Source organism: Micropterus dolomieu, linkage group LG21 (assembly GCF_021292245.1).
Source record: "Micropterus dolomieu isolate WLL.071019.BEF.003 ecotype Adirondacks linkage group LG21, ASM2129224v1, whole genome shotgun sequence".
Lineage (NCBI taxonomy): Eukaryota > Metazoa > Chordata > Actinopteri > Centrarchiformes > Centrarchidae > Micropterus > Micropterus dolomieu.
This window is the reverse complement of record NC_060170.1, coordinates 6,969,669-6,989,255: the sequence shown is the minus strand read 5'-3', so window position 1 is coordinate 6,989,255 and position 19,587 is coordinate 6,969,669. Positions and strand designations below refer to the sequence as shown.

At 39.9% G+C, this 19,587-nt stretch overlaps 1 protein-coding gene and 1 long non-coding RNA gene across 3 annotated transcripts; one reads left to right on the top strand and one right to left on the bottom strand.

Moving 5' to 3' along the window:
• Positions 1-2,750: 2,750 nt before the first annotated feature.
• On the bottom strand, positions 2,751-11,659 carry LOC123960844. Its single transcript, XR_006822609.1, has 3 exons — positions 11,361-11,659; positions 6,108-6,242; positions 2,751-3,462 (listed from the first exon to the last, which is right to left on the bottom strand). It is a non-coding gene; the product is annotated as an uncharacterized LOC123960844 (long non-coding RNA).
• On the top strand, positions 8,432-19,058 carry LOC123960843 (protein FAM163B). 2 transcript variants are annotated; one of them, XM_046035820.1, is made up of 4 exons: positions 8,432-8,800; positions 8,893-9,070; positions 15,965-16,080; positions 18,217-19,058. In XM_046035820.1, exons 3-4 carry the CDS (start codon positions 15,988-15,990, stop codon positions 18,658-18,660), a joined length of 537 nt encoding a protein of 178 aa, XP_045891776.1. In that variant the 5' UTR covers positions 8,432-8,800; positions 8,893-9,070; positions 15,965-15,987; the 3' UTR covers positions 18,661-19,058. The 2 variants fall into 2 exon arrangements, with proteins under 2 accessions (XP_045891776.1, XP_045891775.1); XM_046035819.1 differs by having other exon boundaries at positions 8,432-9,070.
• The last annotated feature ends 529 nt before the right edge of the window (positions 19,059-19,587 follow it).

Genomic DNA, 19,587 nt, shown 5'->3' with positions numbered 1-19,587 from the left:
GACATGATCTACTAAGGTTGCTCTGATTTCATTTGAAAGTGTTTGTCTTCTTTGGCCATGAACTCCTCTACCTGCTCTACCCCTACCTCTCACTCTTCCTCCCCCTCTTATTCTCAACCTCCCTCTTCCTCTTCCTCTCTCTGCAACGTCTTCCATTGTTGTTGTAAAAAAGAAGGTGCTCACCAGTGGTCTTTTCATAGTGCTTACATCCTGATTGAAGTGTTAACAATTAACCATTGAGGTGTTTGGCCAGGTGGCACATGTAATTGGCCAATTAGCTCATGTAGTGTCATTTTGAATGGTAGTGTTTTGAAATGGCAAACATGTGACTTTATGTCAGATTGTTGTGTCTTATGCAGAGAACTGTGTTCAGTGCATTTAAAAAGTGGCATTTTGAAATGCAAAATGCGTGTAAAGCAGAAAATGTGTTTAGACTTTTGGAGATTTGAGAAGAAGTGTCTCTGTGTGTCCATTTAAATAATTGTGCTGTGCATGTCATTTTAGTGTGTTAGCAATTGGAAAAAACTGTAACACGAGATGAGCGGAACAACACAAGTACATACAACGGCCGACTAAACCCCTCCTGAGACCATAGACTCTGCTGTCTAGCTGTGGTTTGTCTCAGGTAACTACACATATCACTCATTCTCACACATGGACACTGACAGAATCTGAAATTCATTTTAGGTCCTGTCCAGTTTAAAAATGTGTTCAAGTTTTTGTTTAATAATGCCTTGTAACATTAACTAATAGTACACAGTGATACCAATTATGATACTTGTTAACATTGAATAATGTTGCGCAAATAAACAAGGTTTTAAGTCATCTTAAAGACCAGACTTAAATTATGATGGTTTTATGTTTTAAATGTTTAATGTTTTTAAATTCCTACATAATTCGGGTATTAAGATTATATTGCACATATTATATGTTTAGAGTTTGCATGTTCTCCCCGTGTCCACATGGGTTCTCTCCGGGTGCTCCGGCTTCCTCCTAAAAAGGACATGCTCCAAAATTACTGGATAAATAAAGATGACGAAATTCATCTTTTTCATAACTGTTTCACCGGATGACCCGTGATTTGCTGAGACAGAAAGTGTTACTGCCAGTATGTCGCTGTGATTCACTCCTGCAGGACAGTTTGTCAGGACTGACTTAACTGAGGCTGCCAGAAGCTAGAGGAGTCATCTCTTCTAAAAACAGACCGTTTTAATGAGGGCTGAAGATCTGTCAGGGCAGAGAACTGCCACAAAGACGTGTCTGTGTTTACTTTATACTTCATGCCCCTCTGATTCACTGCACAGAGACTGAAAGCTCCATGTATATCTGATATGTTTAGTTGCCTGTCTGTTGTGTATTTCTGACCATGAGAATGAACAGCATGTGAAACCCTGCTGTCGCTCATTTTCTGGCCAGTGTACATACATTTCTGCTTGTTGATATTTCTGCACAAACACCTCCTAGGAAAATTTGTTTGTATTAATGTACTTGAGTAAATCAATTCCAATATTGAAGTGAACCAGTAATACGTAATATGTAAATGTAAACACCATACCTCCTAAACATCAAGTATTTATAACTGAGGCTTCAAAGAAGAACAGATGCAGACTAACGTTGAAGGGAGTTTACGCAGACTTTTCTTCTCTCCTCTGTAAAACTAAAAATAAGGCTACATGTTTTTTTATTTACAACTCAACATGTATAGTTCTTACTAACATAAAGATTAACATGTTACATGCCAGCATAATTGTTCTAGCAAACAGCTACAGCTTAGTTCAGTGTATTTTCAGTGTATATTATTATTTTGTATTTGTTTTACTTTTAATATAATGTGTTATTTGTAAATTAACAAGATGTATATTAACACAAAACAATCACAAATCTACAACCACTGACTGTCCAACACACTAATGGGGTTGAAAAAGGAGAAAACTGCTTTTTTGATGAACATGCAGCAGTAATCTTGAAACCTCCTTGGTTTAGTTCTGACCTTTGAGTCACACAAGCTCAGCTGACCAAACATACACATTTGCTTGAGAAAACATTCAACAATAATCTACAAATGATGAAATCAAACTATTATTTAAAGTACATTTTATGAATGAAGTCAAATACACAAACATGGAGACTACAAGAAAGAAAAGTTTAGATTGCAGAGTGTTGGTCTTTATGTCTTTTAAGGACTGAAGTGAAGCCTCCTCTCTGTGATCTGAACCCTGAGTAAAAGGTTTTATGGTTCCCCAGCGTGCAGGACCTCAGCCCTGCAGATCCACAAATCAATAGTCACTCTGGCCGGGGAGTTTAGTGGTCTATCAAGGCTCGTATCCTGCCCCCCCCCTTTTTTCCTCAGCTATCTCTTTTGATGGATCACACTTAAACGGTTATTGCTGTAATTATGAGAACCCCTGAAGCATCCAGCAGAGTGTCCAGTGTTGGTTACCGCAGGATTGCTACCATGCAACAAAGACACATTTGACAGATTATATATATATATATATTTTAGAAGAACTTTGTGAAAAATAAATGATTGCAGAGCACATTTTCCACTCCACAATTTCAGTGCCAATACTTTGTGTTGACAAGTGTCGATTAGACTGTTGTTTTCCACTCATTCAGCTTATTTGGCTGTACAAAGGCTGGAGTCGCATTGATTCTGATCAGTGAGAACTGTTTTTATTACAACATCTCAAGAGATAAATTAACAGGCATTTATTTGTATATTCTGAAACCCCCCACTTCTTTCTAAATGTCACTTGAGTACTGCATATCAAAATAAGTCAAATTTATGCAGGACTTACAATTTTATTTTTATGATTTCATAGGCTATAGGCTAACTAGCTTCTTCTTCCAATGAAATATAAACTAAACAGCACAATGGGTCTTCCAAATGTTGAATGCTGCAAAGGGACTGGTGAAGAACGGCTGAGGTGCAGAACTGGAGGCCAGCAACAGGGCAACAGGATTGTAGGCCGGTAGCAGCAGCGCGACAGGCAGGCGAGCCGCTGGAGACAGGGACTGCTGCAGCTCAGCGGGATCAGAAGGCTGTAGCAGTTCAGTAACAATGGGAGGTTGCTGTACCTCAGCAGAGTCAGGATGAGGATGTAAATGCTCAGTTGGATATATGTTTCAGTTGGTATCCAGTCCTGCAGCTTGTTGTGATGATGCTGTAGTTGTAAGCAGAATTTGTGTGGTGAGCTGGAGGCAGATGGAAACATCCTCGCTCCCTCGGTGACGGCCATGTTCTGGCTGATGTTCTGACTGAGAGAACAAGAGCTCAGATCAGTCAGAGCGAGGCAGTGTGTTGAAAGGGGCTTGTCAGGATGTGAGAGATACAAAGGAGGATGATGGCATCTGGTGGGTATCATGATGTTGTGTCACATTAAGGATTCTGCAACTCCTCTGAGTCAGTCAGGATTATGAACTAGAGTGGAACAAATGCTGGAGGACACAGATCCTCGCCTCCTTGAGAAGGAAGAGGAAGCAAAGCAGAATAAAGAAACCAAACTTATGAATGACAGAATTTAACATCATGCAACATGCTTGTCTTGTTGCTTAGTTAGCCTAGTTAGCAGGTAAGCTAGGTAAGCATAAAGACTTGAAGCAGGAGGAAAACACTAGCCTAGCTCTGAGAAGCGTGAGAAATAAACCACCACTTAGTATCCTATGTTGTTAATTTACCACTTATATATCCAGAAAACAACAGCGTGTGGTGTGGAGCTGCAACAATTTCTTGATGAAACAAAAATGTATTTATACACTCGCTACTTCTGTACCGCTTCTCTAGTATGGGTTGCCAGATACTGTCAGAAAGCCCAGGTTTTGGTATTGGTTTCTATACAGGCACAAAAGTAACAAATTTGGCAACATAAATGCAATGACAACACTCTGTGATCCTGCACATAGTGGGCCTTTCTGAAACTGGTTGCTACTTCCTCTCCCTACCTACTTCCCCTCTGTTTGCGGGTTCATGCGGAGGGTCGGCCACATTGAGTGCCATCAGAAACCAGCGAGGGTGGAGTGGTAGTGGGTTGTTAAACCCTCCATTGCCGAGTGAGCACCGATGCCGGCTTGCTGAAGGTGTGTAACAGCCTTTGCTGCACGATGGGGGACCTTTCTTTCAAATTTGAATTGTGACTTCGTCGGTTAACATGTAGTATTTTTAAATTCCAAAACTACACTAACATTTCATATCACCATTCACAGGTTAACAACGTAGCCCAAAGGTCATATTGTGTTTGATAAAAAACATGCTCTTGTCCGATGGCAATCCAACTGTTGTTTTTATTGAATTGTATTCATACGAAAATCTTCAGCCAGAACAAAATAGGCTAACGTCAGAAAGGCAGAATACTAGAACATGACACAACTAGATACAAAGGGGGATCATGTAACAAGCAACAAAGGCTTTAAAGAAAAATCGTTAAGTCTTACATACATTTTAACTGTTTTAAATTTAAAATAGAGGTTCAAATATATAGGCTTTTCATTTAGTATGAATATCAATCTTTTCATAAAAGAATATAATATTTCTTTTATATAAATAACTAAAGTCATAGTCTTAAAGAAATTTTCGACATATAACCAAAATAATTTGGTTCATAAATAGAAATAAAATAAATGAAAAATGCTTTCAGTTTCGTTATTGAAAGAAAACCACTTTTCCTCATCATCAATCCAGAATCTTAATCCAACTGTTGTTTATTTCATACACATAGCAGTGAGTGCAGCGGTAACGTCAGATGCTATTTACGCTGGCGGGAGAGGGAAGTTTGTCTCAAAGTTGGCCCCTGTATTTATATCCTAACCCGCGTTAGGGAGCTCGATTTGGCTGTGAGGCTGACTCCGACCAAAGTACACTCCATATCAGAGTGGAAGTGGCATGGGTCTAATTTCGGAAAGGCCCAGTGACTGCCCCTGGCTGTTGATTGCCAGGAAACAATTCTAGCACGTAGCCTACCTCCCCCTAAAATCACAAGCTGCTGTTTTTATATTTTTGTTTATGTGCAAGTTAAAAATAAATCTGCACACTGGATTACAGCAGCCAGAATTTTATTGGACGGAAAAACTGGCAACATTTCAAAGGTCTTCATCAGGTGAATAACCAACATGACAAAGAACAAGGTATATGGAACTACAAAACTAGTCACACCATGACATCATAGTCAAGTAATTGAACAACAATAATAAGAGTCTAGAGTTATGCTGCCATTTGCTAATTGGCACTATACACATAAGCTGATAGGAAAGTCTTTGCCTTCATGAAAAGCAAGGGGATCACTAAAGGATAGCGCAAAATAATAACCTACATCGTCTAGGGACTATGAATATACGGAATTTCATGGCAATACATCTGATTGTTGTTTATTGTAGTCTGCAAAAGTCAAAGTGGTGGACTGACTGACAGGAAGACTGACTATGCCATTGCTCTATAATAAAAAGTATACAGCTACACTTCTCATACAGCATCCAAAATTGGATAAGTTACTTTAAAAAAAAACCTTTTGGTTTATATATTTTTGGGATTTCTAACATTTTTGATGACACATCTCTGTGGTTATTTTGTAACTATTAATATTGATCCTCTCATTTCACTCTTGGAAAGGACTTTCCTTTATTGGAAGTCTGCCTGGCCTGAAAATGGTCAGCCTATTTCACTGAAGACCTCTTTTTCCGTTTCCTTAAAGAAAGTACAAATTAATCAAAAGCTGTTGTTCGGTTGAGTCAGTTGCTCTTCACTGTAAAAGCTCCGTCTGACACAGTAAATGCATCGTCTGTATCAGACTTTGCCTCATCAGTGCTGACCTGTAACTTGACCTTGTCGGGTGTAGACTGTCCCTACTGTAAGCTAATCCATGGGAATCAATGCTAAGTGTATAACTTACACTGAGACCCTGTTTGTCTTATTGAGCGATGCCATTGGACAGGCAGTGAGAGGACAGAGGTGGAGGAGTGACGAGGAGAACAAAGAGTTGCTGATTCTTTTTTAACAGCATTGTCTGTATCTTAATTTATCAAAACTTTAAACCATTGCTACTTCAATTTCTTGTTTAATTAAATTTGATCATGTCTACTAAACAGTGACACCTAAGAGAAATAAGTCATCTTACCGGACCTCTGTAGCCAGCTCCTCATCTCTGCTGCAGGAAAGAGGCTCCTAGCTCCATTACCCGTACTAGCACAACACACCACAATCTCAGGCCGAACTGTCCACAGTCTAGTTGCACTGTGGGTAACCTAGGCACCTGGTTTTAACAAGGAAGAATAATGTGTGGAATAAAAGAGACGATATCTCTGGTGCATCTTTTTTACTGAAAAACAAAACTGCTCATAGTTAGTCCGACATGTTACCATGTGTGCAATGCTAAATCAGTGTAGTGAGTATTCTGTTAACAGCAGGAGGAACACAGCAGTTCTCATGTTCATATTATGTGTTTCACACTTGAAACATTTGGCCTCATTTCACCTCATGTCAAATCATCTGTGAACATTTTTTACCAACACGTCCTCCAACCTAAATGATAAAACAGTTGTAGACAAGATGTGAACCAACATATCCTCATACCTAAATGACAAAATGGGTTGTTTGTTAATGCCCCCAAAAATGACACATACGACCATTTCCCAAAATCACATATAGTATAAGACCATTGGAAAGTACCACACCAGCGTCAGTCGCACCAGATCTTAACTACGTTACTTAAGTCACATGACAGAAGTCACATGATGTTAAACACATATATTAGGTTTAGGAAAGAAGACGACATGATTGGTTTTAGGAAAACATTGTGGTTTGGATTAAAATGTAAATAAGTATGTGACTTAAGTTCATAACGCTTTGACTTGGTTTCACATTGGACTTGAAAACTGGTCTCATGGGTTTGTCCCGCCCATCCTTGCTTTCTTTAACTTTCTTGCTCTTAATGCACTGTCACCTGACTTCCTTTGCTATAGTCATATGGCTACAACAAAGTAAAAGTGGATCGCAATTAGCTGCTTAAATAGACAACATATACAATCTTTTTTGGTGAGGACAAGCTGTCTCCAAAGTCAAAGAGCAATAAGACCTCCAAATTTAACAAAATGTTATACAAAATAAAATAATGTATAATTGCCTTTCAAAATGACCCATCTGATCTATCACCCCTATAAGCAGAAGACTCATATGAGTGTTTTCTGATCTGCCACTGCTAGGTTAGGTTGGGGAAAGATCATGGTCATGATTGAAAGAAACAAATGGTGATCGGAAATGGAAGGCAAACAACATTCTCCTGTCTCCTGAGTTAAAGTTGTATGCTTTGTTGATCTATCCGATCCGTCCTCCTCCCAAAGAGGTTTTGTGACTAACAGGCAAGACTCATACCAGACATATTTTCGTTTTAGGCATCTCAAACAATGAGAGATGCTTACACCAAAAAAAGTAAGTTGCAATGTTGTACAATCAATGTACAACTTTTCTTATTAATTTTTGTCTATGTTATGTGACCAACGCAGAACACAGATCACCATGTCGACATCCTCAGACTTTCTCTGTTCAGTCATGTCAGTGAAGTTTTGCACCGCGAGTCCAAGTCTGACTCAAAAATCAGGTTTTTCTGCTCAGAGCAGCAGCTTCCACTGGGAGCGACTGGATGTGTTGAAGCACAGCAGGAGCAGCAGAAAAGAGGAGAAATAACCTCTAACGTCTCCACTCATTAATATTACAAATTCTTGTATGTACAATACAGTGGAATCTCAGCCTGCTTTAACCTCTAAATAATTCACACATTAAAATATTTTCTTTCTCGGCCTGCTGTAGACTCGTCTTTTCCTGGTAGGGCTCAAAGTGGAGTGATGGAAGAGAGAGAGGAGATAGCGAGAGGAACAGCCACAGAAGACAGTCTGGAAATCCTGACATGAACTATTCCACATTTTATTCAGAGTCCTTACTTCTGAAGTTCTGTCTTCTGTAAACTGATTCTTCAACAAGTCTAAAGCTACAACCGGCTGGTGTTATCCTGCATAGATCAAATCCTACTACTTAATGTCAATAAATATGTGATCACCTAAAATAGCTTGTAAAGGTGCAGAAATATCATTTTTAGCAAGCAATTCAGTTGGAGAATGTGATGCTAAAATGTTATTTTCACTAGATATTAAATGCAAATGTCCATAAATTAGTTAGACTGTTTCTCTAGGCCTATCTTCCAGTGTAGTGAAACATATTTCCCCCCTGAAAATAAGACCGAATTACACAGATCATTCCACCACTATCAGCAAGATGTCACTTAATTCAGTACATAGTCAAATTAAAATGACCACAACCGGGATTTGAAGCGACTTGGATGCATCCTCCAGGTATTTTTGCAGCGCGCGCTCCTGTGACGCACGGTCACTTCCAGTCAGGTCAGCATCGGAAATGAACGCGCTGCAACGCAGACAGGATGAGACCGGATCCGGTGTGCAGAACATACATCTCCCAATTAATTATAAGCGGACCCGAGCTTTTCTCTTAGCAACTCATCCTCCTGCGTGAGTTTGGATCAGCTGCTAATTGGTTTTCTCTTTTTTTCTCTCTGAAGGTTTTGTTGAGACTAAAGCCAAGAGAAAAACTGTGGACCTGCAGAGGAAGTATTTCAGAATTGTGGGATTTTAATGAATTGAACATCTTTTTTTTTAAGCATTCAGCTCTGCACTTATAGCTGGAAAATAATAAACGAAACAACGAAGGAAACAGTTCTTCATTAAGTTAAAGTTTTGTCAGATTTTCTCGCCAGCAAACCCGACGCGTTTCAAACATCTCCAGCTGTGGAACAAAGCACAGGTTGTGAAATTACAGAAGAAATGTGAAGACAAATGTGCTCTTTTTCCCCTCTTTGACGCACCGAGTCAGATCTCTGCTCCTCATTCTTACAGGTCAGATGTGTGTGTGGATGTAAAACGCTGCTGTTAGCTGAGCGTTATAGGTTTGGTAAAACCTCTCCTAGCTGAAACTCGACCCTCCTACCCGTCACCTCCGCCTGCAAACCGGGGCGCCCCGAGCTGGAAGTGCCGCAGGGGACGCCATGGGACGATCTGAATACTAATGTGATGGGTAAGATTACAAGCTGTTTACATGGAAGTGTCTGAGGTGTCTGGGTGGTGAAGGCACAAAGTGCCAGAAAACTGTTGTTTAGCGGTTTGTGCCAAATGCGTAAAAAGAGCGCTCCAATAACTATATGGAATTTCATTTCAGTAAATTATACAGTAATCGAGTATTCAATTAAAACAAATATCTTTCGGTGTCCTTAATTTGTGCATAATTTTGTCTATAGTGGCCACCGCTTTTACGCGCGGAAATCAAGAATATATTTCAATATTTCTCTGCAAATGTCGTTCAAAAAAAGAAGAGAACTTAACTTTAACCTGCATGAATAACCTGCAAACATAATTACAGCGTTTACTAGCTGATAGAAAGTAATTGGTTGATCTTGTGTGTGAGAGTGTGTGTGGTACTGATGTGTGAATCCACACCCTGAAACCTGAGTGCAGGAGGCTGCTGGAACTTATTGAACGGACGAGTGTAAATGTGGATGTTAAAGTGAAACTCCATGTAGCCCACCTCCTGCAAAGAAGAACTGAATATTATGATTTATTGATGTTTTGTTATAATCATATCACATCTGTTATTCTGCTCAAATGCCAATCATTTGTGTGTACGTGTGCGTGCACGTTTGCGCAAGTTCCAGTGTCCGGTGACTGTCGTGGTATGACAATTTCGTTTTATAAATGATGGTGCTTTAGGAATTGATAGGTTATTGTGTCTACCGGCTCAATACAGGGCTAGAACCGGGATCCAGGGTCCACCAAGTCCACCATACTCTCACCCCCTTAGAACATTTTGTCCACAGACTAAATAAAAGGTCTTGTCATGTTTCAATTATTTGTATTTTAACCTTTAATTCTTTAATTTAACAGTTCATTTGTCTGCCGACCCTATCTGACAGTATAAAGGTCTAAGGTCTTCTCCACACTGTCTGCAATAAAATTCTGGGGAAGAAGTACCGATTGCTTTAATTATTTATTGGCCTAAAAGCAGCCAAATTAAATATATATTTAAATTTGACTGCTTTTGAGACACAAAAATTACCCAGGATATAACTTCAGTTTTCAGAAATGCAGTATGGCCCTGTTTCAATGTAAAATTTATAGTTACCTCATCTATAATATTGCTGTAAGGATATTTGAGCAATGTACTGCAATAATAACTGCAATAATAATAATAATAAAAATAGCATTAATCTAAATATTAATTTAAATTTTTTTGCTCAGTGATTTTCTAAAACAGCTGGCCACTATAGTTTTTATAAAAATTAAAAATGAAAAACAGGAGGAAATACTGCATTTGTAAGAGACTATTTTCAGCTGCAGTTTAATGTTTGGCATAAGGTCTTGGGATTCACACATAATACATTTTTGTATCATCAATGTTGGTTTTGGCCTTTTAAAAACACATATAACCTGCATCAGCAGGTTACAGTAATCTTAATATTACAGTAAAGTCTGATAGTCTGGTGAAACACAAACAACTAACAAACTAAGAATTTTCTAGGATCAAGATTCACTTTTCTTGATTATTGTGCAGCAACCTTATTTTTTTTGTTTTGTTTCAAGATACCAATGTCTTAGTACAAGTTGAGGTGTATTGGAAACAGTTTGAAATAAGATAATCAGAAAATTAGATTTAATTTAACAATGGACAAGGGGTGCTTGGTAAGATGGAGATTTTTGGCAGTGCATGTGCTTATATCAGATTTATTTTATAAGATGTTAAATTTCTTAGATTTCTAAAAAGACAGATAGGTTGTGTTCTCAGTAAGCACTGAAGGATGGAAGGATGGATGCTGACCTTTGAGTGTATGTGTCTCGTGATTTGTGTGTGATGCTGACTGGCTGAGTGGGTGTAAACAACTCTCTGGCCCTTGGCGATGCTGATGTGGGCTCCGTTGTTATGGAATCCCAATGCAATAGCCAGTGATTAGTTGAGCCTCAGGGTGCTGAGAGGAGCAGCTCATGGCGGTGTTTGGTTGTGTACCTGAACCTTCTGAGTGGTGACAAGTTCAAACATACACGTCCTGATGTAATGTGTAATATGTAAGTGTGGCGGCACGGCATGTCACCCCATCGGAGTGTTTTTCTTGTACTTCACATGCATGTGTGCCCATGTTGGGGTAACATGAACAAGTTTAGGAACTATGCTGCATTCACATGGATTGAAACAGACGGACAACACAATGACAGGACGACAAAACGAAACACACATGACAATATGTTGCTATGGTGATGTTAATAGCTAGCCAGATCGCTAATGTAATATGGCTTAACACACTTTCAATATTACCTACCTTTGTGCTGATTGCCTGCCATTTGTCAGCTTTAATATCTCGGTAGGATTTCAAGCTCTGATCATATTATTCCGGGTGTTGTTGCACCAAAATTATTATCTTCTCATTTGCCCATGTTTTCTCCTTGAACTATGTAATGTCATAGTTGTAAATTCATGGACGACGGCAAAAAGTAAAAATATTTTAGCTTTGAACAGCAATGTTGTCTACCATTACCATTGCCGTCCATGCCTCGCTGCTGTAATAGACAGATGCCTCAGAAGGCACCACTTTCGAGTGAAGGAATCTTCCAATAACATTGGTTTCGAACAGCCTTTTAGGGCAGCACGCCATCTTGCTTCTGTTCTGGCTGTCAGTTACTAGCCTTAGCGTCAGCTAGCTAGCTATTGAAAAGGCAAATGGCTAACAGACGCCTCAGAAATCATACCAAACAAACTTAGGTGGTTACAGTCACGGGCTAATAAAGTAGTTTGTGTTTATTCTCACTAACTTTTCAAAAATCGAAGTGAAAAACTTTAAAAAAAACTTACATTTGTAGACAAATTTGTCTTGTTTGTGCACCATTGTGTCCATTTCTCGTGCGCTACCCCAGGCACACAGATTTATGGTTAATAGGCAGCATCGAGTCAGCTTCGCTGCTTCCTTCCTTCAGTTTCAGTTAATTTCCAGCAGAACCACGAAAAATGTGTACTCTGATTAAATGCTTTGGTGCATGTAAACACACATCATATCCGATCAGTATCCATGTAAACAGTCAAGTTGGAATCTGTATTCATGATTAGAGATCAGAGATTACATCAATGATTTTAATCAGGTTGAAGATATATTGCCCATGTAACCGCAGCTACAGTTGACTTTTGGTTTCACATGGGATATGAACAGCAGTCTTTTGGGAGAAAGTCCTCCTCCCTACACAGACCTTGTGTAGGGAGGAGGTCCTTTCTGTGCGGAGTTTGCATGTTCTTCCCGTCTGACACACCAGCAGTGGAGGAAATGGGGAGGAATGCACAGGAACTCCTTTCTGGGAGTAAAAGTCGGGAGGGATTTTGAAAATCTATTCAGTGTTTTTTAAAGTGAGAAACTGTGTGTAGCTGTTTTACACTGTATATTCATATATAAATAAATATAATTTCTTGTGCTTAAACACACTACAAATCCAGCTACTGTCCATGCAGCCAAAGGGAAGGTGAGACATTGCAGCGTCCCTGGAACCAGTCCCCAAAATAACGTTTCTGTGTCAACGTTGTCCTCATGATCATGATGACATGATAGAAATCCTGCTTCCTGTGTCGGGGATGAGCTCAAACACAAACACACACACACAGCGAATTCAGCGGCCAGCAGCAAAGCAAGGCGGTGGTGGAGACAGTGAAGTGAATGAGGTTAACTAAATCTATTCTTTTTTTTTTTTAAATAATATAGTATTTAAAAAGCACTTTCAAAAATGAAAAACCAAAGAGTATTGATCCAAACCGATAAGAGTTAATATTGTAATGATACCAATCCCTAAATGCGAATTTGTTTATAGAAAAATCTCTGAATGTAAATTTTGTTTAACTGATTATCCTAAATTTTGGGTAATCTGCCCCAAAATTCCACTTTTAAAATTTCATGCATTGGATTTTTATTGAATGAAGAATTTCATCAATGTTTGTCAAATAAAACCTAAACCATAAAGCATGTTTTTTTTTGTTCCCGACGTAGGTCACAATCTCTAGATCTTCTAGTGTCAACACCGTATTGCTATGAGAAGATGCTTATCATGTTATAATGAGAAATGTTTGTTTTAACTAGATATGTTTGTGAATTAAGAAAGTTTTGCTATAACTAGAAACGTTTCTCTTTGAGCAAATTCTGTTTTTGTCATGTTGGCAGAAATACACTGCTTTGATTGTTAAATGCATTCTGCAGTAATGGTGCTGTCACCAGTGAGCACAACACATAAATCAGCCTTCACATTAGTCTACATGTAGAATCTACCTGCAACATCTCCTCAGGAGACTACGTGTTCGTCCAGATTTCACAGAGATCTTTGCCCCTTGGCTATTCGTGGCGTGTTGAATGAGAGTCCCACGGATACTACACACTCCTGCCGACCCTTGTCACACCCACACAGGAAGCAGAGGAAATGGGATGATGATGGCTTCACATAAGTCACGTCTCTCTTCACGTGACTTTTTCTTCAGCTGTCTGCCGGTGCTTTATTATTCATCAGTGCACATTTTTTAAATGCTTCTTTGGTTCCTGGGAAAGCTGAATATTAGCAATCCATAATTAAAATTCATAATACTGATCTAACAGGGATGAATGGTTCCACTCTTCAGGAGGACATTTGACTGCTGAGAGCACAATAGTGCAGAAGCCTACAGGGGAACTGCTTACATTTCCATTTGTCATCACATTAAATGTTGAGGAAGCTTTGCTTGTGTCTCTTTAGTGTTTTGATTTTTCTTTCCATTTGCTAATGGACACTTAAATCTGATTTGGACTGGAGGTATTGCATAAAACATGAAGGAAAAGTGAATAATAAAATGCATAATGTCTCTCTCGGGCGCTGATATCATTTGAAGGACTTTATAAACAGACACGATTTGTCTTCATTCACAAATGAAGGAAAAACTGAAGAACCATGTGGCTCCTTCATTATTTCTCCTTCTTCTGTGTAAAAATCAACCCTGTCCTAAATTTATCTCTTCAGTTAGCTCCTATTTTCATTCTCGAAAAGTTATAAGCAGATCTTTTAAATTCAATCCAATTTTTTGCAAAAAACGGCTTTAATACTAGTGAAGGTGCAGAATATAGTTTTCATCCACTAGACGATTATAATTTTTTTTATCCAAAGCGTGTTGGAATACCATTATAAGCCATCATAAACAGTCCTGGAGGCTGCAGCTCTGCAGGTTGGAGAGTGATTCTGTGTTTGCAGAGGTTTGCGCTCTGTTGGCTAATTGTTTAATTGTTAGGTTGCTTTGGGAGCACTCAGCTGAATGCCTTCAAGTAAAACATGCCAAATATTTAATGGAATGCAGTTAGTCCATGAAATGCTAACCAAGAGGCTTATTTACATTTTCATCTAATATTAAAATGTCTGTGAACCTCGAGGCCTGTATCATTAATAGCTTTGAACCTGACTGATGCAGTTTATAACAACTTGTTTTTGTAGTTTTGACCATTCTTGCTATTGGTTATGAACATTTTAGAGACTGTCCTCAGAGACGGCATGTGTTCACATGTTTTTGTGTTTACCTGACAAGGACCTCTTGTGTCAGTGAATTATTAAGTATGACTGGCCTGTCAGGAGGAAGATGTGTGATGTTTTTTACACCTTGTTTCCTTCAGTAGTTGTTTTTATACTTGCTGGTACCATTTTATTTTTTTACATTTGTACAAAGCTAGGTGTTCTTGCTTTCCCCTGTTTCAACCTCAGCAGGCAAATGGCTGAATGGGAGGGTCGTCAGCTGATTGCACTCACCTGGAAAAATATTTCAAAATAAGAACATAAATTAATTGGTAGGCATGCCTGGAAGGTTTTGTTCATAGAAAAATATTTTTTTTCTCAAGTCTTCAAAGATTAGTAAAGATGTGTTTCCTGCTGCTGACATCCCACATGTGGTAATTACTGTGAGTATTCATCATCAGTCATCATCATCAGAATCAGACCTGCTAATATTTGCACTTTGTTAACTGTAACTTCATTTTTATGATCGGCTTAATTTACTGCCCAAAGTGTTTGCTGAGTCGTAACAGAACAGAAAGATGACTATCGATCAGCAGTATTTTCAGTAATGGCTGCTGGCAAGCGAAACCAGTTCAAACATTTTGGAGTTATACATTGGAGTCGTAAAATTTTATATCATCATTATCTCTCTTGTATCCTCTTGTATCCTCTCTCCTCTTCACGCCCTCCTTGTCATCCTTGTCTTACATGCTTGTTTCCTCATCTTTTTGTCTTTTCACCCTCTCTCTCTCCTGCTTTGCTTCTGCTTCTTTTCCTCTTCCTCATCTACTTTCTTTCTCCACTTTTCATTTTCCTCCTTACCTTTTCATGTCTTCCCTCATCTCTTCCTCCCATTTTCTTATTTTTTCCTTTCCTATATTCCTTCTTTCTTTCTCCTGGTTTCTCATCTTCTCTTCACTTCTTCCCTTGTCTCTTCTACTCTTCCTCCCCTCTCCTCTCTTCTCACTATACTCTCTCTCCTCCCCACCAATTTTCCTCATCTCTTATCTCCCTTTTGTGTCTTTTCACCTCTTTACTGTCCATCTCCTCTTCCCCTCTCTGACCTTCTTCCACCTTTACTCCCTCTTCCCCTTCCTCTCATTATCTTATTTCCGTCTGTTCCTCCATTTCTCTCCTTACCTTACCTTGCTCCTGGCCTGTACCTCTCTCCCTCCTCCTTCTCTCTTTCCTCACTCCTTCCTTATTCACCATCTCATCCTAACTCTTCTCTCCGTTCCATTTCCCCTTTAATCTTTTCTCCTACTCTCTCCCTTGTTTCCTGCTACTCTCCCTGTCTCCTTCGACCTTTCTCTAATCCCACTTTCCTCCTTCTCCTTCTCTTATTTTCCCCCTCTTCATATGCCCCTCATCCTCCTCCCCCCCGCAGGCTGTTGATGGAGAGGATTTCGAATGTCAGCCGGGACAGTGGTCATCGCAGGAGGAATTCTGGCTACAGTCATCTTACTAACCATCGTCGCTGTACTGTGTTTATGTAGGTTACAGGTATGACTGTTTTGCTGTTCACTACACGTCTAATGTTTATGTACATAACTGATTTTCATTCAAAAATGAGAGAAACTGCCACTTACCACATGATTCCAGCACTATATAAATGCTAGTTCTATCTAAAGTTAAATGTATTGTAAATGTAATGTCATATAAATGTAATATGTAATATTAGATTCGACTAGACCATGGTTGGGGGTGAGTTGCTGTCCCAAGTGAAGGACTTCAAGTGTCTCGGGATCTTGTGAGGGTAAAATGGCGTGTGAGGTCATCAGGTGGATTGGTGCAGCATCAGCAGTAATGCAGGCGTTGGACCGGACCGTTGTGGTGAAGCTCCAGAGGGAGTTCGGAGTAGTACCGTTGTTCTTTCGAGTCGAAAGGAGCCAGTTGAGGTGGTTGGGGCAGCGGATTGGGATCCTCCTGGGTTCCTTCTCTTGGTAGGTTTTCAGGACACGTCCAACTGGTAGGAGACCCCGGTGTACACCCAGAACACGCTGGAGAGATCCCGCCCGGAAGAGAAAACATTGCTGGGGAGAGGGATGTCTGGGCTACCTAGCATAGCCTGCTGCTGCCAGCCCCAGATGAGCAGCAGAAAATGGATTGATGGGTAGATTAGACTCATCTTTTTTTTATCCTTGTAGTAAAAAAGACTCCCCATTGTAAAATAATCCAAGTACAATGCACGGCATAGTATTTAACTTTAACAAGAATAATAGTCTGCAGCCATGCTACTTAAACATAGTGGTACTTTGAGCTAAATGCTCACAATGCCAATGCTAACATGCAGATGTTAAGCAGGTATCATGTTAACCATATTCACCATTCTAGTTTAGCACGTTACCCTTTGCTGTGGACAGTACTAGATGAAAAGCCAGAGGATCACCAAAGTTGTGACAATTCATCTGGGGGTGAACATGAATGTGTGTTTCACATTTTATTTCAATCCATCCATTAGTTGTTGAGATTTTTCACAGACTTGACACACATCACATAATACACATAACCGAAGTCCACAAGGATTAGTAGCATGGCCTCAAAAGCTGCCACAACTGTAGTTGTTTTCACCTTGTGAGTCTGTGTCATCACACACATACAATGTGGTCCTGGAGACACCTACTGTGGCGGGAACACTTTGCCTGGTGTATATATGTCTGTTTCTGTCGACAGATTTTGTCAATGCGATAGAATCTCAATCATGCAAGTTGCAGTCAAGAAACTTTATTTCTTAAGGAATGTTGTTAAAATCCAAATGCAGACCAAGTTCGAAGATAAGTGTCACTGAAAAAACCATCCTCTTCGTTCTGAGTTTGTAACTCTTCCTTCAAGTCGTAAATTTAGATTGCCACAATACAAGTGCAATAGGAGGAAAAACTCCTTTGTTCCCAGTACAATAATCCTGCGAAAGCATCTCAGGTAACCTCACATTTTAGAGATTGTTTAATGTTTTTATAGTGTTTTTAGTGTACTGTATATACTGGTCATTTTTATTTTGTTTGTTTGTTTTGTTTGTTTTTTTGTACTTGTGTTTATCTGATTCTTTTATGTTTTACCCTGACTGCAAGTCAAGTTTTCCACATGGGATACTAATAAAATGAACTGAACTGAACTGAACAAGCAAGGACACCGGAAGTAGGGAGGCAGGAAGTAGGGAAAGGGCCTTTTCCCTCCCACACACGCATTATGTCCCTGGCCCACATTCATTTAAAACGGCACAATTAGTTTTGCCAAGATGACAAGATCCAGGCAGACAACAACTGTTGTTGGACATTCAGTAATTCATGCCAAACAACTGACCGTTTATCTATATCTATACTAACCATGTTTAATGTTGTTCATTCCTTTAATCAAACCAGGAAATATTTCAGCAAAACACGCACACATGTCCAAACTAATGTAGTTTAAAAGTTGAGGCTGAAAGGATGGTTAGGGATGGTGAATAAATCCAGTTCACCTGTTTCACCAAACTTACTTCTCAGTGTGTTGTTCCATTCCACCATACACACTGATTTCCCTGATCCCATCACAGGATGTATTATTAGCGTCTGCTTGACCTCATATCTTTTGCATTATGGATGTTGATGGTAACTGACAATGCCTCTGACCTGTAGCTCCTCCTGTGTTTGACTGCTCCAGTATTACTGCTGTAAGAGGGAGGAGTCTGAGAAGGGGGAAGAGGAGGAAGCAGATCTCTCCACCATGTCGCCATTCCACCCCCTGGCTCTGTCTGCTCCCCCTACGCCTCCAACGCCAGAGCGCTATGGTGATGACCCAGAGGCCTACCCTCCCACATTCCTCACTGAGGCCAACGGGTCTGCCAGCTACTCCCCCACACCACCGCCGCGCAGGTGTCAACGCTCACACCCTATCTGCCCGTCCTGCGCTCGCTGCTCACTGCCCTTCTACCTGCAGCACCCAGAGAGGCTGTGCAACGGCGGCCGCAGGATCAGCTACAGGACTGTGCAGCAGCAGGACCTGGAACTGCCCATGGACCTGGCCAGCTTCTATCAGAAGCTCAACCTTATCCGCTCTGTCACCATGAGGGAGGTGGTCACCCACAGCGTCAGCACCGACGTCTAGGAGAACAGGCCGAGCGGAGACAGCTCTGCCCTGCTGGCCAGGAGGAAAGGTTGATCAATACAAACTGCACTGACTCTGTGTTGCAAACACACCAAATGAACATGTTATATAAATGTTGTGCTGTGGGTGCAGCATTGATACTGTGCTGGACTGATATACTATCTATCTCCCTTCAGCCATATTGGAGATCTACAGGTCTGGAGCAACTGCTAACAGCCGCAGATATTTCTAAAGCTTAAACATTTGTTTCTGACAGAGCTGAACAGACAAACTGCTCATTTTGTGACCAATATGTCTGATTTTTATGTTTAGAAAATGAGCTTGTTTGCTAATTAGCCAGTTATGTAGCTAACCAATATATGCTGTATGTATCAACTTATAAACAAGAAAAATTACAATTTGAGCTTTTGTCAGTTAATTAACACAGATTTTGTTTGAATGCACCACACACAAGACAGAAATGGAGGAATAAAGAAAAAAAAGTCCAGTGCAAATACAACATTTCCTAATTGAGGCTAGAGTCTAGTCACACAGTCTGGATGAGTCTGATCTGATTGTCACCAAATCCCATGTGCGGACAAAACCAGCAATGAATGCATCTACTAACAAGTGTATCAACACCTGATAAATCATCTTCCTGTGTGCCATAGAGCCGCGCCAAAAAACTATTAAAACACGTCAGTGAGCCACACGGTTGCACTGGGTGACATGTTCCTACAGCACCATGAACACACACCACCAAATGTGGATTAATATAGTAACATTTGGTAAAATCAGCATTGGCCAGCGGTTTTAGGAAATTACTGAGCTTTTTAAAAATTAAACTATATATTATATATCTGTGAAGATGCTCAGTCGTCCAGGTCTTAGTTATCCAAGGGGGGGTTAAAGCAAGAACTGAAGAAGCCTCTTGGAGTATCTTCAATC

Coding starts and splice junctions, on each gene's coding strand:
- LOC123960843 (XM_046035820.1), top strand. CDS start 15,988: ATGTCAGCCGGGACAGTGGTCATCGCAGGAGGAATTCTGGCTACAGTC. Junction 16,081..18,216: donor TGTGTTTATGTAGGTTACAG/GTATGACTGTTT, acceptor TGACTGCTCCAG/TATTACTGCTGTAAGAGGGA.